The sequence below is a fragment of the Protobothrops mucrosquamatus genome, unplaced genomic scaffold, assembly GCF_001527695.2.
Source record: "Protobothrops mucrosquamatus isolate PMUCROS unplaced genomic scaffold, P.Mucros_1.0 scaffold_292, whole genome shotgun sequence".
In the NCBI taxonomy this organism is placed as follows: domain Eukaryota; kingdom Metazoa; phylum Chordata; class Lepidosauria; order Squamata; family Viperidae; genus Protobothrops; species Protobothrops mucrosquamatus.
Window position 1 is genome coordinate 382197 of NW_015386368.1, and position 17607 is coordinate 399803.

The 17607-nt window shown below is 45.6% G+C and overlaps 3 protein-coding genes across 3 annotated transcripts in view; 1 reads left to right on the forward strand and 2 right to left on the reverse strand.

Moving 5' to 3' along the window:
- The window catches only part of SLC2A6 (solute carrier family 2 member 6), an 11512-nt gene extending 6784 nt beyond the window's left edge, over positions 1-4728 (forward strand). The window contains exons 3-9 of the mRNA XM_015831953.1: positions 129-228; positions 357-568; positions 1717-1869; positions 2555-2663; positions 3214-3387; positions 3658-3803; positions 4558-4728. Of these exons, the coding sequence (XP_015687439.1) occupies positions 129-228; positions 357-568; positions 1717-1869; positions 2555-2663; positions 3214-3387; positions 3658-3803; positions 4558-4728 (1065 nt within the window). The remainder of the gene's footprint in view (positions 1-128; positions 229-356; positions 569-1716; positions 1870-2554; positions 2664-3213; positions 3388-3657; positions 3804-4557) is intronic.
- Positions 4729-9112: 4384 nt separating this feature from the next.
- On the reverse strand, positions 9113-14518 carry CACFD1 (calcium channel flower domain containing 1). Its single transcript, XM_015831968.1, has 5 exons — positions 14401-14518; positions 11671-11743; positions 10782-10907; positions 9581-9688; positions 9113-9209 (listed from the first exon to the last, which is right to left on the reverse strand). Exons 1-5 carry the CDS (start codon positions 14516-14518, stop codon positions 9113-9115), a joined length of 522 nt encoding a protein of 173 aa, XP_015687454.1.
- Positions 14519-16112: 1594 nt separating this feature from the next.
- Positions 16113-17607, reverse strand: part of ADAMTS13 (ADAM metallopeptidase with thrombospondin type 1 motif 13) — a 29029-nt gene continuing 27534 nt past the window's right edge. Inside the window, exons 29-30 of the mRNA XM_015831954.1 lie at positions 17039-17223; positions 16113-16259 (exon numbers count right to left, since the gene is read on the reverse strand). Coding sequence (XP_015687440.1) covers positions 16113-16259; positions 17039-17223 — 332 coding nt within the window. The remainder of the gene's footprint in view (positions 16260-17038; positions 17224-17607) is intronic.

The window sequence follows — 17607 nt, forward strand, 5'->3', positions numbered from 1 at the left end:
ATTTCCGCCTTTCTATCCTTCTGTAAATATTGGCTTCCTACCCAACTGCAGAAAAGCAGTGAGTACAAGCTCTGGCTCCTAGAGGCCTTGGTTCCCACTTACCTTTTTCATCTTTTCGCCTTCTCCAGGTCTACATTTCCGAGATCTCCCACCCAGGAATCCGGGGGGCGTTGGGCTCCTGTCCTCAAATCATGGCTGTTTTGGGCGCCCTCTTCCTTTACGCTTTAGGCAAGTAGTAAGCCACCGTTTCCACCGGCCGTTTCCTGTGGAGTTGAATTCGTGGACTGCTCTCCCTGGTGGAACTAACACTGATCTCCCTTAGTTTTGTCTTCTCCTCCTCCTCCTCCCCCCCACAGGTCTCCTGGTGCCCTGGCGTTGGCTGGCGGTTGCTGGAGAAGTCCCTATCCTTCTCATGATGTCTCTCCTCATCTTCATGCCCGACTCGCCCCGTTTCCTGATTTCCAAGGGGAAGGAAGACGAGGCCCTGGGTGCTCTCCGGTGGCTGAGAGGCGAAGATGTGGATTATTGGTGGGAATACGAGCAGATCAAAGCCAGCGTTCAGGAACAGGTAGGTCCATGTTCAAGAGAAGAGGGCAGGGGGTTAACAGACATATGGAAGCGGAGATCTTCATTTGCTTCCCCCATAACACCAAACCCTGGTTAGTTCTCAGCTCTCGAAAAGGTTTCTAGAAGCCTCTCCGTGGGTTTTAGAACTTCCTTGTGGAGTGGGAAGTGGTTCAGACTGGCCATTTTGTCTTTGTGGGGTCCTCATTGGTTATTTGCTTGCAGATAAAAGTGTGTAAAGTCCCTTTGTCCTCCCTACCACAAAGATAAGGAGAGTGTAAAAGCCCCAGAGATGGTACAACTTGCACTTATTCAGACCCTGTTAGCTGTGGGGTCCTTGGTGCTCTCTGAGCTTGGTGGTTTTCTTGCAGACGTTTCATGACCCAGCTAGGTAACATCATCAGTGCTAGAAGGGAGTGGGGTCTGTTGAGTGGAGGAGGGGGAGGAGGAGGAGGAGAACTGTGGGGTCCTTGGTGCTCTCTGAGCTGGGTGGTTTTCTTGCAGACGTTTCATGACCCAGCTAGGGAACATCATCAGTGCTAGTAAGTGTAACTTGCTTCCTGTTTACATACAGTACCTCTGAGCTTGGTGGTTTTCTTGAAGAAGTTTCATGATCCAGCTAGGTAACATCATCAGTGCTAGATGGGAGTGGGGTTTGTTGAGTGGAGGAGGGGGAGGAGGAGGAGGATTGTGGGGTCCTTGGTGCTCTCTGAGCTTGGCTGTTTTCTTGCAGACGTTTCATGACCCAGCTAGGTAACATCATCAGCGCTAGGTTTTGTCCGTCAAATTGAACATAGGTGGTAAGGCAGAGGTTGTGGGGTCCATGGTTCTGGATATTTCAATCTTAGTGCATTTGATTAGGTCAGGTGTACTGTGTAGTAGCACTGCAATGGATTCTTTTCTAGCACTGATGATGTTACCTAGCTGGGTCATGAAACGTCTGCAAGAAAACCACCAAGCTCAGAGAGCACCAAGGACCCCACAGTCCTCCTCCTCCTCCCCTTTGCAAGCCCCCTTCCCTTCTAGCACTGATGATGCTACCTAGTTGGGTAATGAAACATCTGCCCAAAAAATTAATAATAATAAAATAGCCCAGATGCCAACCCCGAGCTCCGAATATTCTCCTCCATTTGTCTTTCTGTCTTTCTCCAGAGCCAACCCATTACTTGGGCAGAAATCCGCAAACCTCACATCTTCAAGCCTATCGTAATTACTTTGCTGATGAGGTTCCTGCAGCAGCTTTCGGGGGTTACCCCAATCCTGGTTTACCTGCAGCTGATATTTGACAGCACGGAGGTGATCCTGGTAAGTCAACCTGCAGAGCGGGAGGCCTCCACAACCTTGGCAGTTTTAAGACTTATGGACTTCAACTCCCAGAATTCCCTAGCCAGCATGATTGGCTAGGGGATTCTGGGAGTTCAAGTCCATAGTTGTTAAAAGTTGCCAAGGTTGGAGCATCCATGATCTTTTTCTATCTAAAACAAACAAGGTGTTGCTGTTTCTCATTCTGTATTCAAGATTGACCCCAAAACGCCAAAAAAAAATCCATTTTCCCATAATATTTGAACGCTGCCAACTCAAATCCCGTCTCTTCCTAATCTCAATCTCTCCGCCACGTCCTTTCTTATTTTTCCCCCTCTTTTTATTCAGATTTACAGAGGCACGCTTTCCAACCGAAGGATACCTCTATATCTTTCTTTTTTTAAAAAATAAATAAATCAAAACTTGCATAAATAAAGTCTTCTTCATATTTCCCAAATAGAGATAAGATCACCTTTACTGTCATTTTTTTTCTTCTGTAAACACCATGGCAGCCGTTAAAATGAGCAGGTGGTTTTAGAGGGTTTTTTGTATCCCTCAGGTGGGAGGAAACTCGATGCAAAGAGAGGAGAAAGACTCATAAACAATAAAAAAAAGATCATATCACAAATGACTGAAAGAATCAACCAATTTGATCGACAGCTCACAGCAATTATTTTGACTTTCGCAGGCCCCGGAGTATGACGCCGTTATTGTGGGCGGCGTTCGCTTAGCCTCGGTGCTGGTTGCGGCTTTCTCGATGGATAAAGCTGGGCGGAAGGTTCTTCTGTATGTCTCTGGTATGGGTTTTGTAGTCCTTCCTTTTACACACACACACACACACACACACACAGATGGGTGGACACACGTCTGCCTCTATACAGGCAACCCTTGACTTAACGACCACAGTGGGGACAGAATTTTCATTGCTAAGCACGTTCAGTGCTGAGGGCCCAATTTTGCGACCCTTTTGCCACCGTCACTAAGCAAATCACTGCAGATCACATGGTCGTTAAGCAAATCTGGCTTCGTTTGTTGGAAGCTGGCAAACGGGGATCGCGTCTCTCTCACACACACACACCCAGGACGCTGCGACCGTCATCAATGCACCCAAATTTTGATCACGTGATTGTGGGGAATCCTCCAGCCGTCGTAACAGTGAGGATTGTTTGCGAATCACATTGTTTTTTCAATGTAACTTGAAAGAGTCGCTAAGCGAATGGTTATAAGTTGAGGACTGCCTGTGCGGGCGAGGGGAGGGTGGCTAATTCAGGAATAACCATGCCGCAAGTGGGATTCCCGCGTCGGCTTCAAGATGTGTTTCCTTCTCTCTCTTTGCCGCGACCGTAGCTTGCCTGATGCTCGCCTCAAACCTCACGTTGGGCGTCTACATCCGCTTCATCCCTCAACTTCTCCACAATTCGTCAGCGGTGGCGGCGAATGGGACCCACGGGGGCCTCGGCGACCCCTCCATGGTGGGCCTCACCGCGATCCCTTTGGTGGCCACCATGTTCTTCATCATAGGTAGGTCGAGAAGAGTTGAGGGCCAACTTTTGGACTTTAGATCAAATCTCTGGCACTTCTCTGGAGGGTTATGGGAGGTGGCCAGGAGACATATATGGTCAGTCTTGGCCTAGATAAGGTTTTTGGGACAATCAGTCCCCAAATTTATTGCTTTTGCTACGTGGATCTGATAGGAGATGAGATCCAAAACTTCAAACAAATGGTTTCAAGTCAAGGACTACCTTAGTTTCCCCTTTGCTTCTGATGATTCAATGGTTCTTCTTCTTCCAGGCTACGCCATGGGTTGGGGTCCCATTACGTGGTTGTTGATGGCAGAGGTCCTTCCCCTGAAGGCGCGAGGGGTGGTCTCCGGCCTCTGTGTACTTGTGAGTTGGTTGACTGCCTTCGCCTTGACCAAAGCCTTTCTGTTGGTTACGGTAAGAACCTGGTGAAGGTGTATCTATCTGTAGGTTTAATCATCTACTCCTTTCCTCCGTGGGAGGGGGGGGCAACTAGAGCCAGTCTGTTATAAGTGGGTCTGCTTTACGGTATACTTGGAAAAGAGACCACTGTGAAATGCCCAGGGAGTAGGCTAATCTGGGAAATGAAAACAGGCGATCGAAGACAATATTTGTAGCTCAGAATTGAACGGCAGAATATTTGGTGCTCTCTGAGCTTGTTGGTTTCTTGTTCCCCAGCTCAGAGCTACTGTATGTAAACAGGGAGCACTCATTGGCGCTGATGATGTTACTTAGTTGGGTCATGAGATGTCTGCAAGAAAACCACCAAGCTCAGAGCTACTGTATGTAAACAGGAAGCAAGTTACACTTACTAGCACTGATGATGTTACCTAGTTGGGTCATGAAACATCTGCAAGACAACCACCAAGCCCAGAGAGCACCAAGGACCCCACAGTTCTCCTCCTCCTCCTCCTCCTCCTCCTCCTCCTCCTCCTCCTCCTCCTCCTCCTCTCCACAAATCCGACTCCCTTCTAGCATTGATGATGTTCCCTAGTTGGTCATGAAACGTCTGCAAGAAAACCACCAAGCTCAGACAGCACCACAGAGCAACTAAGCCATAATGGAGTTTGTCTCGTTTTGGTTTAAAGTTTGTTTGTTTGTTTTCCCCCCTCAGTACTTTTCTACTTTTCCTACCTGATCACGTTAACAACCAATTTGTTCTATTTTCCAGGAAAAATACGGCCTGGAGGTCCCCTTTTTTTTCTTCAGCGCCATCTGCGTCATCAACCTCGTCTTCACCTACCTCCTCCCGGAAACCAAAGGGAAATCCTTGGAACGGATCGAGTCGTACTTCCGCACGGGGCGTAAATCCTTCCTGGAATCCTTCCGGCACCACAGCTGAGCCCCCCTCAGCCCACCTCCAGTCTGGATGCTGAACGCAGCCCTGTCCGGTGGACGTCAGCCCGTCGCTATCCAAGCCGGTTCTCGTCTTCTCTCTCCTTCCTTTGAATCCTTGAAGGGCTCCGAAACGAAGCCGGGAGCGACGAACTGACACGTTCAATCTCGTCGGGATCCAAAGCAAAAAGGGGAACGTTCTGGATCTGAATCCCATCGATCCCTTCCCCAGCGGCCGTGTGGAAACGCTCCGACCGCGATTAAGAACGGCTGATAATCGCGATTTAATGATAGTGCTGCGTAAACATGAAGCATGGGCCTTGAGAAGACCAGGTTGGTTGTTTTTTTGTTTTAAAAAAATAAAAAATAATAATAAGATCGTATTCTTAAGACCAGTCCCAAAAGAAAGGAATGGTTCCCAGTTGGGGAGTTAGGCTCTACGGAGCCGTTTGAAGGAATCTATTCAAGGGGTTTTGTCGCTGGCGTTATTGGCAGATACGTTACATACAGCTCTAACTTATGTGTGTGTTTGTGTGTGTGTGTGTCTTTCAATGCTTTCAACCCTCCAAGAAAGACGGGGTGAAGAACAGAGGATAACATGGAAAGACCTCGACTTAACGACCAGGATTTCCATCGCTAAGCGAGGCAATTGTCAGCACGGTTGCGTCTGATTTTACCACCCTTTCTCCCCCCTACGGTCATTAAGCGAACCGCTGCCATTTTTTAAGTGAATCATGTTCGTTAAGCGAATCCGGCTTGTCCCGTCGACTTGGCTGCGACTGTTGTAAATACACACCGGTTGTCAAACACTTGAATTTGGATCCCACGACCGTGTTGGGATGCTGCGACGGTTGTAACCGCGAGGACTGGTCATCAGGTGCTGTCGTAACTTCAAACGGTTGTTAAACGGACAGACGTAAGTCGAGGGCTACCTGAACAGGCTTCGTTAAAACTCGAGAGCAATAGAAAGACAGTTAAAAGCGTTGTGGATTAAAAATTCCAGAGAATTTGCACCCATTCCCAGGTTTTTCAAGCATTCCCTCATACATACCGAGATCCTTTCCCCCCCCCCCCCCAAAATTTTCCCCTTTAACAAAGAGGGCTAGAAACTTAGAAGTTGATTTTTTTTTTAATGCTGTTGGAGGAATAGAAACGAAGTTAACACTCGTAAGGGGACTCTATAGCAAAGGTTGACAAAACATTGTTTTTTTTTTAAAGTAGCAAAGGTTTTAGTCCTTTCTTTCTGAAGGACAGCCAAAATTGGGCTTTAATTGCTCGGATTTCGGCAAAAACACGTTGGAGACCTCTTTGCATGCACACAATTGCTATAAAAAAGGCATTAAAACCACACACCCCGTTCCCAGAGGTAGAGCCATCATTTTTATTCACTGCATCCACAAAAGAAATCCCATCAAGAGTCAGTTTTATAAAACGGCAGTTAAAGAGAGATTGTCTAAGAAAAATGCACTCTCTTTGATATATATATATTTTCCTACAGACCAGCATTTTATCTTTTTAGACCGCACAGGGAAAAAAAAAACCCATAAAGCCACTTGAGCTGCTGATAGAATTTATAAAATAAGGGGAAAGAATCTGCTGGTCTAAATGAGATAAAGCTGGTGCAGAACCCAAAATCTCGCCATTGGACTACTAAGCCATAGTTAGTTAAACTCTGGTGAGTGGAATAAGCACCATTTGGCTGAGTTCCAACAGCTGGGTGCGCCCAGCTTAAAACAGAATCAAACCAAGATTACCCTGAAGTGCGAAACCAGCTTCTGAGCCATTATTTTTTTGCAAAGGTAGAACTGCTTTTCTTGCAACATACTTGTTCAAAGTCCTCAACTTTCCACTTTTTCATTTAGTGCCCATTCAAAGTTAACAATGGCACTGAAAAAAAAAGTGATCTACAACTTTTCACACTTACAACCACTGGAGCATCCCCCCGTGGACACGTAATCAAAATGCGGACGCTTGGCAACTGACTCGTACTTATGACGGTTATGCAGAGTCCCGAGGTCACGTGATCCCTTCTGCCAAGCAAAGTCAAGTGGGGGGGAGAACTGGATTCACTTAACTGCGTGACGAGTTTAACAGCTGCAGTGATTCACTGAACAACTGGCAAGAAAAGTCGTAAAACATAGCAAAACTCAATCAACGAATGCCTCACTTAGCAACGTAAATTTGGGGCTCAGTTGTGGCCGTAAGCCGAGGGCTACATATAATGCCACCCAGGAGCTGAGTAATGCTACTCGGGAGAAAATTTGAATTTGTCAATAAAATAGGCAGAGACTGCAGTCTAAATTAACACCTCCTTTCTCTTCCTCATATAAATAAGTCCATTTTTTTGTCTTCCGGCGAAGAAAAAACAGTGGATTAAGAAGCAGAATCTCCATGCCGCAACAGATCACAAGCCTAAACGAACATCACAAAAAAGGTCAAATAAAGTCTCAACGTATATATAAATAAAACTTTCTCGATAATAAGTTAACCGTAAACCCACAGGGAAAAAAACCCAGAAAACTAACACAAGTAATCCTCAACTTAACAGCAGTTCATTTGGTGACCGCTCAGAGTTAACAACGGTACTGAAAAGAGGGAGTTACGGCCGTTTTTCACGCTTAGCGACCGTTGCAGCCTCCCTAGGATCACGTGATCAAAATTCGGACGCTTGGCAACTGACTCGTATTTACGACGATCGCAGTCAAGGGGAAAGTTGGATTTGCTTAACAACCATTTTGCAAACTGGTGAGAAAGATCATCAAATGGGGCAAAACCCACTTAACAACTCTCTCGCTTAGGAACATAAATTTTGGGCTCAAGTGTCGTAAGCCGAGAACCACCTGTATCGAAAACAACACAAAGGAGATCAAAGGAACAGATCAAATTGATGTCCACTAAATCTTAGGTTTGTTCAGCCAAAGTTGCTGGCTGAGCAAGGGAGGGCAGGCCTTTTATACATATATATATCACAAAGCAGCAAAGATGCTACGTGATTAATGAAGAAACGGGCCAAAACTCTATAAATTCCCCCCTTTTTTTTCCAGATTGGAAAACCAACAACAGGAAAATGCACCAAGCCCCTTTCAACCCCCCCCCCCCAAAAACCCCTCCCTTCAAAGTGTTGTGCTTTTCAATTACAAAGAATTTGAAATGGTTTACAGCCATTTACCCTTTTACTAAGAAGGTAAGAAATTCAGTCTTTCTTTGGTGCCCCCTAAAAACAGAATATTTGAGCGGCTGGGAATTTCCCGTTCATTTTCACAATGCGATGAATTGGCTCAGCCTGACTCTCAGCTACAAAAAAAAAAAACTTCTCTTTTTCGGTGTTTCGGAGAAAGTAGCCTGTGATAGGAAATTCCAAATGTGGGAACGGCTGCTGAAAAAAATCCCCAAATAAGGAAGATCCCCAAAGGAAATAAGAAACACCGCAAAGAAAACAAATCTTCGGTCACAGCCAAGCACACACCTGACTAATTTCTAACAATATGAAATCGCAGCTCTCCAGTCGCCAAAAAAGCCACCCAAAAATGCTTTGCCAAAGTTTGAAGAACCGGTAAAAAAAAGCAACACCCAACTCACTTCAAACTTTGGAGCGCAAAGAGACGCCCCCAGTGTACATTTATCAGAGGAGAAAAAAAGGAAAAAAAAAAAGCAATTGAAGCTAAAATTCATTTTCCCTCCTGCTCCAGTTTCAAAACTTGATTCCTTTCTTTCCTGATTCTGCGACTCTCCAAAGATAACCAAAGATGGATTTATGTTCGAAATCAAAGTGACAGGGATGCGGTCACCAGCAGGTAATTTTTTTTTATCTCCAGAGTATTTTCACTGCAACTTTTAATTTCGGACGTTCGACGCGCTGCGATGCTCACCCCCAAATAAGGCTGGACATCACCGCAACACACGGTTCCTGGCCGTCCGATTCAAATGTCCCTTATTTCATTCTTCCCCCTGCACGTACCCACATCTGTTGTGTTTTGTCGTCCAAGTTGTGAAGTGGGAAAGAGGCAGAGCTTTTTAAAAGCCGTGGAAGGGAAGATATTTCTCCTGCCCAACTCTTCAAAATTTGAGATGCCAAACCCAAAGGTTTCCATCTTTTCGGAAAACCGCCACGCTGGGAAGATTTTTCTTGATTTCATCTGACTTGCTTCCACTTCGACTTGAGATATTAAGCAGGGCTGGGAGGTGTCAGAGAAGACAAGACAAAGCCCTTTTTTTAAATCCTTAAAAACTGCAGCATATCAAGATTCACAGTGATGCAGAAATTCAGGGCGTCGTTGTTGGTTTTTTTTTTAAAAAAAGTCCCTTAATCCTGGAATTAATTTTGGAAGCATTTCAAAGTACACAAGCTGAAGTGTCCAGAAGAGACTGGTTCAAAAAGTGTTGTGAAAGCATCACACCAACTGGGCCTGCACGTTTTCCGTCGTCCCATCGCCGCCGGCTGGCTTTTGTTGAATTTGTTGCATCCTGGCGTACGCAATGGCATCTCCCCTGTGAAACACAACAGAGGTGTCAAGACACCACTCCGTACAACTGCTGATACGTGCAGAACACAGTCAGATGCTCACAGGAGCGGGGAAGCCTCTAGACTTTAAAGACACACCTGTAAGGCATCTGGGATAGGTAAGGATCTAGTGAAGGGGAGAAAAAAAATATTGGGCCAAACTCTCACAAGTATAGGTTCTCCTGCTTGAGCAGGGGGCTGGACTAGAAGATCTCCAAGGTCCCTTCCAGCTCTATTCTATTCTAAGTGGCAAGTAATTCTTGACTTACGACCATTTATTTGGTGACCGAAGTCACAACAGCACTGAAAACATTGATCATTTTAATGTCCCCAAGGTGGGGAAAACAAAACCTCTTACTTTTTACCCAGTGCAGACAGCCCATAAAGCACGCCCGTGGCAAAGGCGATGGCGTTGCCGAACAAGGTGGTCAAAGTCAGGCTTAGAATAACCGGGAATACAGCCATCCTGGAAAGGAGGAGAGAGAGAGAAAAAAAAACAAACCACGATTTAGCCAGGAAAGAGATTAAACACAAAAGAAATTGGCGAAATAAAGACTAATTTTGTGACTTGGGAAACCTTCAGCTGGCTGCCAGCCGGATATTCTGAAGCCAGAAATCAGCCCCACGGGGTAGAGCTAGTCCTTGACTTGCGACGGGTTGCTTAGTGACCAAAGTGAGCCCCCTTTCTGAAAAAGTGGGGCTATGGCCCCGTTTGTTATTGCGGTTAAGCAAATCGCTTGCGAATCGTGCAGTTGTTCAGCAAATCCCAAAATCTGAATGTTTGCTAAACAAATGGAATTATTTTACTTGGAATTATTTTACTTCTATCTAGGAAAACCATTCCCCCAAAGTTTTCTGGAAGTAACAAGAATCAGATCAAGGTTTCTCTGGGCAAAAGAGGCCAGGCTGAAATGCTCGGTCGTTGCAAGTCATCTGAGACTAGTCATACAAACATAGAATCACCAGGCAGGATGGGACCTTAGAGGCCTTCTAGTCCACCCCCTGCTCAAGGCCAGAGACTTTATATCATCTCAGACAAATAGTTGTCCAATCTTTTCTTGGAAAACCTACACATAGATAGATGGCTCAAAGATTAGAATAGAATAGAGCCGGAAGGGATCTTGGAGGTCTTCTAGTCCAGCCCCCTGCTCAAGCAGGAGACCCTATCCCATTCCAGACAAAGGGCTGTCCAGTCTCTTCTTAAAAAGCCTCCAGTGATGGAGCACCCACAACTTCTGGAGGCAAGTCGTTCCCCTGGTTAATTGTTCTCCCTGTTACGAAATTCCTCCTTAGTTCTAGGTTGCTTCTCTCCTGGATTAGTTTCCATCCGTTGCTTCTTGTCCTGCCTTCGGTGCTTTGGAGAAGAGCTTGACTCCCTCTTCTTTGGGGCAGTCCCTCAAATATTGGAAGACTGCTATCATGTCGCCCTTAGTCCTTCTCTTCGTTAGACTAGACATAGCTAGTTCCGTCGACCACTCATTGTACAGTTTAAACCTTCAGAACCCTTCAAAAGTGAGATTATGTTCTAAGGCCAAGGATAACACAAAGATAACACTCACCCACAATAGAAAACTGCCTTCTGCCACGGACGAAGCTTGTCTACTCTGGCCGAGACAACATTTGCAAATTCGATGAACTGACAACAGAAGGGAGCTTCACATAAAATGAGAATGAAGGCGTTCAACCTTAGGAATAAGAAACTGGATTCAGTTGAGGGCAATTCTCATCTATCCTCTTGCATCTTTCCTCTTGGGGGGGGGAACCCCTCCCTGTTCTAGCCAGCATGTTGTAGTTTTCTAAAAATAATTTTTCATTCATATATATATATATATATATATATATATATATATATTTCTTCATCTAAAATACAAATGAAAATAAAGACTGCGGGGAAAATCGGTTGAGGAAAAAGGGAAAATAAATATAAAACAGGGCAACTTCCAGCTTTTTTTGGGGGGGGGGGTGCAAATTGCCTACTTAAAGTTATAATCTCAACTTTTTACTTAGGAGGTAAGAATAATAAGCGCTAGCCATTTCTGTAACAACAAAGCATTTAATCCTGAAAAAGCCAAACCCAGCTTTCATTTGTATTTCTTACGAGCAGAAGTCCAGAAGTGAGCTAGTTACATTTTTTCTCCCCCCCCTAATTAAAATAGCTAATTTTACCATCTTGGCCAATTCCAAAATTTTTCAACCCGTTCTTCCGTTGTAGAAATTGAGGTGTCTTTCCAGTTTTGCACGTGTTAAAGATTCTCCCTGCGGTCACAGCATACAGAGTAACAAAATTCTGAATTTCCCCCTGCAAAAAATCTTTATCTGATAGTCGTAACTTTCCTAGCCATTGCTTTGTGGCTATTGACAGGAACGTATTCAGATAGTAAGGGTTGCAAACAAATAATGGGTGAATCCAGTCCCAAATTTGACCTGGAAAATTGACTTTATCCTTACATCATCCAGATTCCGGCCACTATGTTGAGAGGGTAGATAGTCAGGCACATCCAGAGACCGGAAAAAGCACAAGCTGGATGAAAAGAAATGAAGAAGAAGTTGAGGGCAAGGAAAATCACACAGGAGTTACAGATAGTCCTCAACTTATAGTCACAGTTGAACTCAAAATTTCCACTGCTAAGCAAGATAATTTATTCAGTGAGTTTTGCCCCATTTTTCAATCTTTCTTGCCGCAGTTTTTGAGTTGAATCACTGCAGTTCTTAAATTAGTTAACGTGGTTAACACTGGGGGGTTTTTTTGCAGAGATTTCATTATCCAACTAAGTAACATCATCAGTGCATTGATGATCATCCTTGGTCATTACCCAGCACTGATGAAGTTACCTAGTTGGGTCATGAAACGTCTGCAAGAAAAGCACCAAGCTCAGAGAGCACCAAGGACCCCACAGTTGTCATCCTCCTCCTCCTCCTCCTCCCCCTCTCTGCAAACCCCACTCCCTTCTAGCACTGATGATGTTATCTAGATGGGTAATGAAACATCTGCAAGAAAACAACCAAGCCCACAGCTGCTGTATATAAATGGAACTCACTAGCCTTGATGATGTTACCTAGTTGGGTCATGAAACGTCTGCAAGAAAACCACCAAGCTCAGAGAGCACCAAGGACCCCACAATGTCATGAAATTAATTGAGGGCTTTTTTTCTCCAACTTTCCGACCTAGCCTACGAAGGCTGGGATTTCCTGATGGTGTCCCCTCCAAGTACTTACCCCCATCTGACTTAGTACCTGAGATACGCTCGACTAGAGGCTGCCATTGGCTAAAAAGGTCCCTTTTTTATTGTCCCTATAGACAGAGTAACCAGGCAGGTCACCTGCTACCCAGGTGATGATTGTATTACGTTATCTTTGCAACACGATCTTCTCCGTTGACCTGAGCATCCGTTCCATTTTAGTGCAGCTCGCCAAGTAACTTAATCCCGATATTTTTCAAGACGTTTGAGCCTTGCTCAGGCTGAGCCAATGGCTAAGTTGACAATTAACATGTCTCCCTTTTCAAAATAATAATAATAATAATAATTAAATTAAAGCCCTTATGGGGTCTCCAGAGACAGGTAAACATGAAATTTGGATATATACTTTTTTGCCCTCCGTCTCTCAAGACAGGTAGAAAAAAGGCTTAGCATTCTCCTATTTACCTCCCAGCAACGTTCAGATCCGTGTTTTTTAACCTGAGCAACTTGGGAGACCTGTGGACTTCAGCTCCCAGAATTCCCCAGCCAGCTGAGGAATTCTGGGAGTGGAAGCCTACACCTTTCCCAAGTTGAGAAGCACCCGAGTTAAGAGGTGTGTCTTGAGCTACTCTTGGCAAACTGGACTTTGGACCTGAAGAAGGAGGGCCCAAATCGGTTTGCACAATGGGACAATTTCCAACGCAGGGGACAAAGTCCAACTGTGTACATTGTGGGTTCTAAATTGTGATTCCGGTCGCATATTCCAGGGAATATCAAAAATGCGAACGACGGCGAGCTGCGCTGACATTTCTATAGGCTGAATGTGGTGGAAAAAAAATATAGAGGAGGAACTTTTTACAACAGAAAGTCTGGCAGGGGCTTTTTCCCATCCTGTGACCCCTTCGAGGGGCTTTGGGTGACCCCTCCCATCATCCCCAACCAGAAGACCCATGGGCCTTGTCCTGTCCAACTCAGTGGCTTGGAGAGACTGTCGAGAGCAGTCAGAATCAGCAAGTTAGAAAGACAAATTAAAAACAAGTCTTGATAGGGTCAGTGGAACCTCCTTAGCCAGGGGCAGCCTACCTCAAAATACAGGTAGTCCTCGACTTACGGCCCCAATTGAGCCCAATTGAGCCCATCTTACGACCATTATAAATACGAGTCAGTGGCCAAGCCCCTGGATTACATGTTCATGGGGATGCTGCAAAGGTCGTAGCTTTGAAAAACGGCCGTGAGCCATGTTTTTCAAGTGCCGTTGTAACTTTGAAACAGTCACTAAACGAACTGTTGCTAAGTCGAGGACTTACCTGTACTAGAGAGAAAGAGGGAAGGGGCGGCAGAGGAGGCAGCCTTGAAGTGAAAGAGGCTTCAGTGCCCACAACTCAAGCTTCAAAATGTCCAGAGATGCTTTGATGGGAACCCGTGACACTTCACACAACGTTGGCTGAAACACAGCCAGCAATATTGCCATTTTCGCCGATGGGTGATCCATATTTAGGGGGTGAGAAATGGGGGAGGAATGTGTGGATCTGGATTTGTGCAAAACGGATCCTTCCACGTGCCCACGAGCGCACAGACAAGCCCACAATCCCTTCGCACAACTTTGACAAAAGCGCAAAGCGTTTTCACCCCTTAGGAAATCGGGAATCGACATTCAGGGGCGGAGAGGGAAGGGGTGCGTGCCTTCGCTTGGGCAAAAGAGATCATTACACACACACAAACACACACACACACACACACACACACGCCTGTGAGCAGACACAAGCACAAGCCAGTTTACGCACCTTTGGGAAAAGCACAGCCAGCAATTTAGGCGTTTCCATCAAAGAGGTAAATCGACATTTAGGAGGTGGAGACCGAAGGAATGCACACTTGTTTGGTTGTGCAAAACAGATCGTTTTACACAAACACACACACACAAACACACACAAAAGAAAAGTCCCAGCAGGACCTGTTTGGTTTATTTTTGTTTCTTTTGGTCCCAGGAGAGAATACTCACAGATGGCTCCTAAGATGCCAGCCAGCCTGCACAGCCATTTATACCACCAGGTCATCCCATCGTCCTGGGTGGCAGCCGGTGCCCCGTCGGCTTCGGGCTGCTCCTCCTGGGGATTCATCCTGCCTCCCCCTCCCTCCCCCTGCGAGATGGACTGGCCACGCTGCTAGTCCTCAGTGCATCCCTGGTGCCCAGCCAGGGCTTGCTTCCCACCGGCCGGCCGGCTGGCTGGCGGACAATGGAAAGACAGCAAGCAGCCCTGCCCCCTTTCCAGCAGCTGAGTCTTCCCCACACATTGCTCCCTGTTGCAGTGCATGCTGGGTCCCCTCCCCACTGCAGAAAGAGGGCAGGGAGAAAGCTGGGCACACAGCCCCAGATGTGAAGACTGACCTGGCCAGAGAGGGCGATGCTGCCCGCCTCGATTCCCCCCTTCCCATCTCAGCTGAAATGGACCAACAGAGGCACAGATGCTCCGATAAAGCTCACCCTTCCTTGCTTGTTTTGTGACTTTCTACGCACCCCACACCTTTTTCCATTTGAAGTTAGTTGGCCCGGCACCCGATTGCACAGACCCATAATAATAGATATACTTTTTTTAAAAAAAAAATTAAATTAAGTCAGCTCTGGAAGGAAAAAAAAGGGCTTGCCCTGGCAGTTCACGACTTACAGATTGAGTGAAAGCTGATTGATGATAACGGTAGTAAAGGCCCTCCAGATCTCTCTGGGAAATCCAGAATTCTCGTGCAAAAGTGCGGAAAGCTCTTTTACTCTCCCTGCCCCGAAGATAAGAAGAGTGTAAAAAAACCCAGAGATGGCACAGCCTGCACTTTTTCACACCCCCATTAACTGTGGGGTCCTTGGTGCTCCCCGAGCTGGGTAGTTTTCTTGCAGACTTTTCATGACCCAACTAGGGAACATCATCAGTGCTAGAAAGAAGTGGGGTGTGGGGAGAGGAGGAGGAGGAGGAGGAGAACTGCAGGGTCCTTGGTACCCTCTGAGCTTGGTGGTTTTCTTGCAGACATTTCATGACCCAACTAGGGAACATCATCAGTGCTAGCACTGAAAGTCAAGCTCAGAAAGCAGCAAGGACCCCACAGTTCAACTTTAAGCTACAAATATTCTCTTATATTGGTACTTACTAGCTGCATTCACACCATTATTTACCCCCTTGTCCGAGTATCCACGATCCCTCAAATCCTAAACAAACAGGAATTCCTGAGTAGAGGAGACTAACCAAGTTACACGTTTCCTGCCAATGCCAACTGTCGCTTTTGAGATGAGCCGAGTTTAAACCATGATCGAGTCAGGAGAACTGTGTTCGCCAATGATAGCTAGACAGAATTTAGAAGCAGGGTTTTTTTCCCCCCAACTACGTAAGACGTTTTATTAAAAGGCACTTTTTCACCAAGCAGCTACTCCGCAGGGATTAATTTTATGCTCAAGTGCTGAGTCCCTGTACGACAACCCTGCAGGTAGGACCCCAGTCCAGCTTTGTGTAGGTTGATAGAAACACCCAGAGAAGACAAACCGCTTTTTGCAAAAACAAAACATGTATAATGGGGAGGCACCTTCGGGGCCAATGAAAGGTGGAACGTGATGCTTTCCTGCCCGACTTGAGCAGGGGGTTGGACTAGAAGACCTCCAAGGTTCCTTCCAACTGTTCTGTTATTTCCTCCTTGGCAATGTTTTTCCACATCAACCCTTTCCAAAAAGGATTATTTGTTGGTCCAGTACTCCGCTCGGAAGCTGACATTGGCCAGGGCTTGGTTGAATTCGATTTCGGCTCGGCTGCCGATGGATTCCCAGTAGAAAAGACGGTTCCCATGGAAGACGGTAGTCCTCAAGGATTCGACGTCTCGAATCTGGGAGAGGAAAGGATGCTCGCTCAGTCTGCCTTTTGCTATTTTATCTCTCTCTTTCTCACACACACACACAAACACATACACATCTTTCTATCTATCTTTATTTCTATCTCTCTCTATCTTATCATCTATATTTCTATTATCTATCTATCTATCTATCTATCTATCTATCCCTCCATCCATTATCTATCTATCTATCTATCTATCTATCTATCTATCTATCTATCTATCTATCTATCTATCTATCTATCTATCTATCTATCTATCTATCTATCTATCTATCTTATCTATCATCTATCTATTTCTATCATCTACCTATCTATCCCTCCATCAATTAACTTTCTATCTATCTATCTATCTATCTATCTATCTATCTATCTATCTATCTATCTATCTATCTATCTATCTATCCCTCCATCCATTATCTTTCTATCTATCTATCTATCTATCTATCTATCTATCTATCTATCTATCTATCTATCTATCTATCTCTATCTACCTACCTACCTACCTATCTCATCTATCTCATTTATCTATCTTATTTATCATCTATTTCTATCATTTATTTCTATCGTCTATCTATCTACCTAGCTATCCCTCCATCCACTATCTATCATCTATCTATGTGTAGGCTTTCAAGAAAAGATTGGGCAACTATTTATCTGAGACGATACAAAGTCTCTGGCCTTGAGCAGGGGGTTGGACTAGAAGACCTCCACGTTCCCTCCCAGCCCTGTGATTCTATGTTCTAATGCATCCGTACCCCAGTTCATGCTTACCGAGATATAGCTGGAGTGTGTTTCGTTGCCTGTGGTTTGGAATTCCACATACACCGCATGGATGGCAATGCGCAGGTGGGGCGCCACATCGATAAATATCCTGCAGGCCATTTGTCGTTCCCCATCCAGTGACGGTCCTGGATTCAGGATGAGCCCCCGGGGACCAAACAGCTGCCTATCACAGGCTGCGGAGCGAGAAAAAAAAATACAGAATAACAGAGTCGGAAGGGACCCTGGAGGTCTTCTAGTCCAACCCCCTGCTCAAGCAGGAAATCCTACAACATTCAAGACAAATGATTGTCCAGTCTCTTCTGGAAAACCTCCAGCGATGGAGCGCCCACAACTTCTGGAGGCAATTTCCGTTGCGCTGATTTACACACCTTGGTGGTATTTCTTCTCCGCCAGTCTGCTGGTGTAGCGCAGCACAACGCCACTGCCCAACAACAGCCGACGTTGCCTCACTATCAGTGTGTTGGTTTGGGTGTTGACCATCAACAGTTTCAGCTTCTTACAAGCCATCCGCCACATGGTCCGGGTTGAAAACAGTAATATTTCTCCTGGATCAAAAA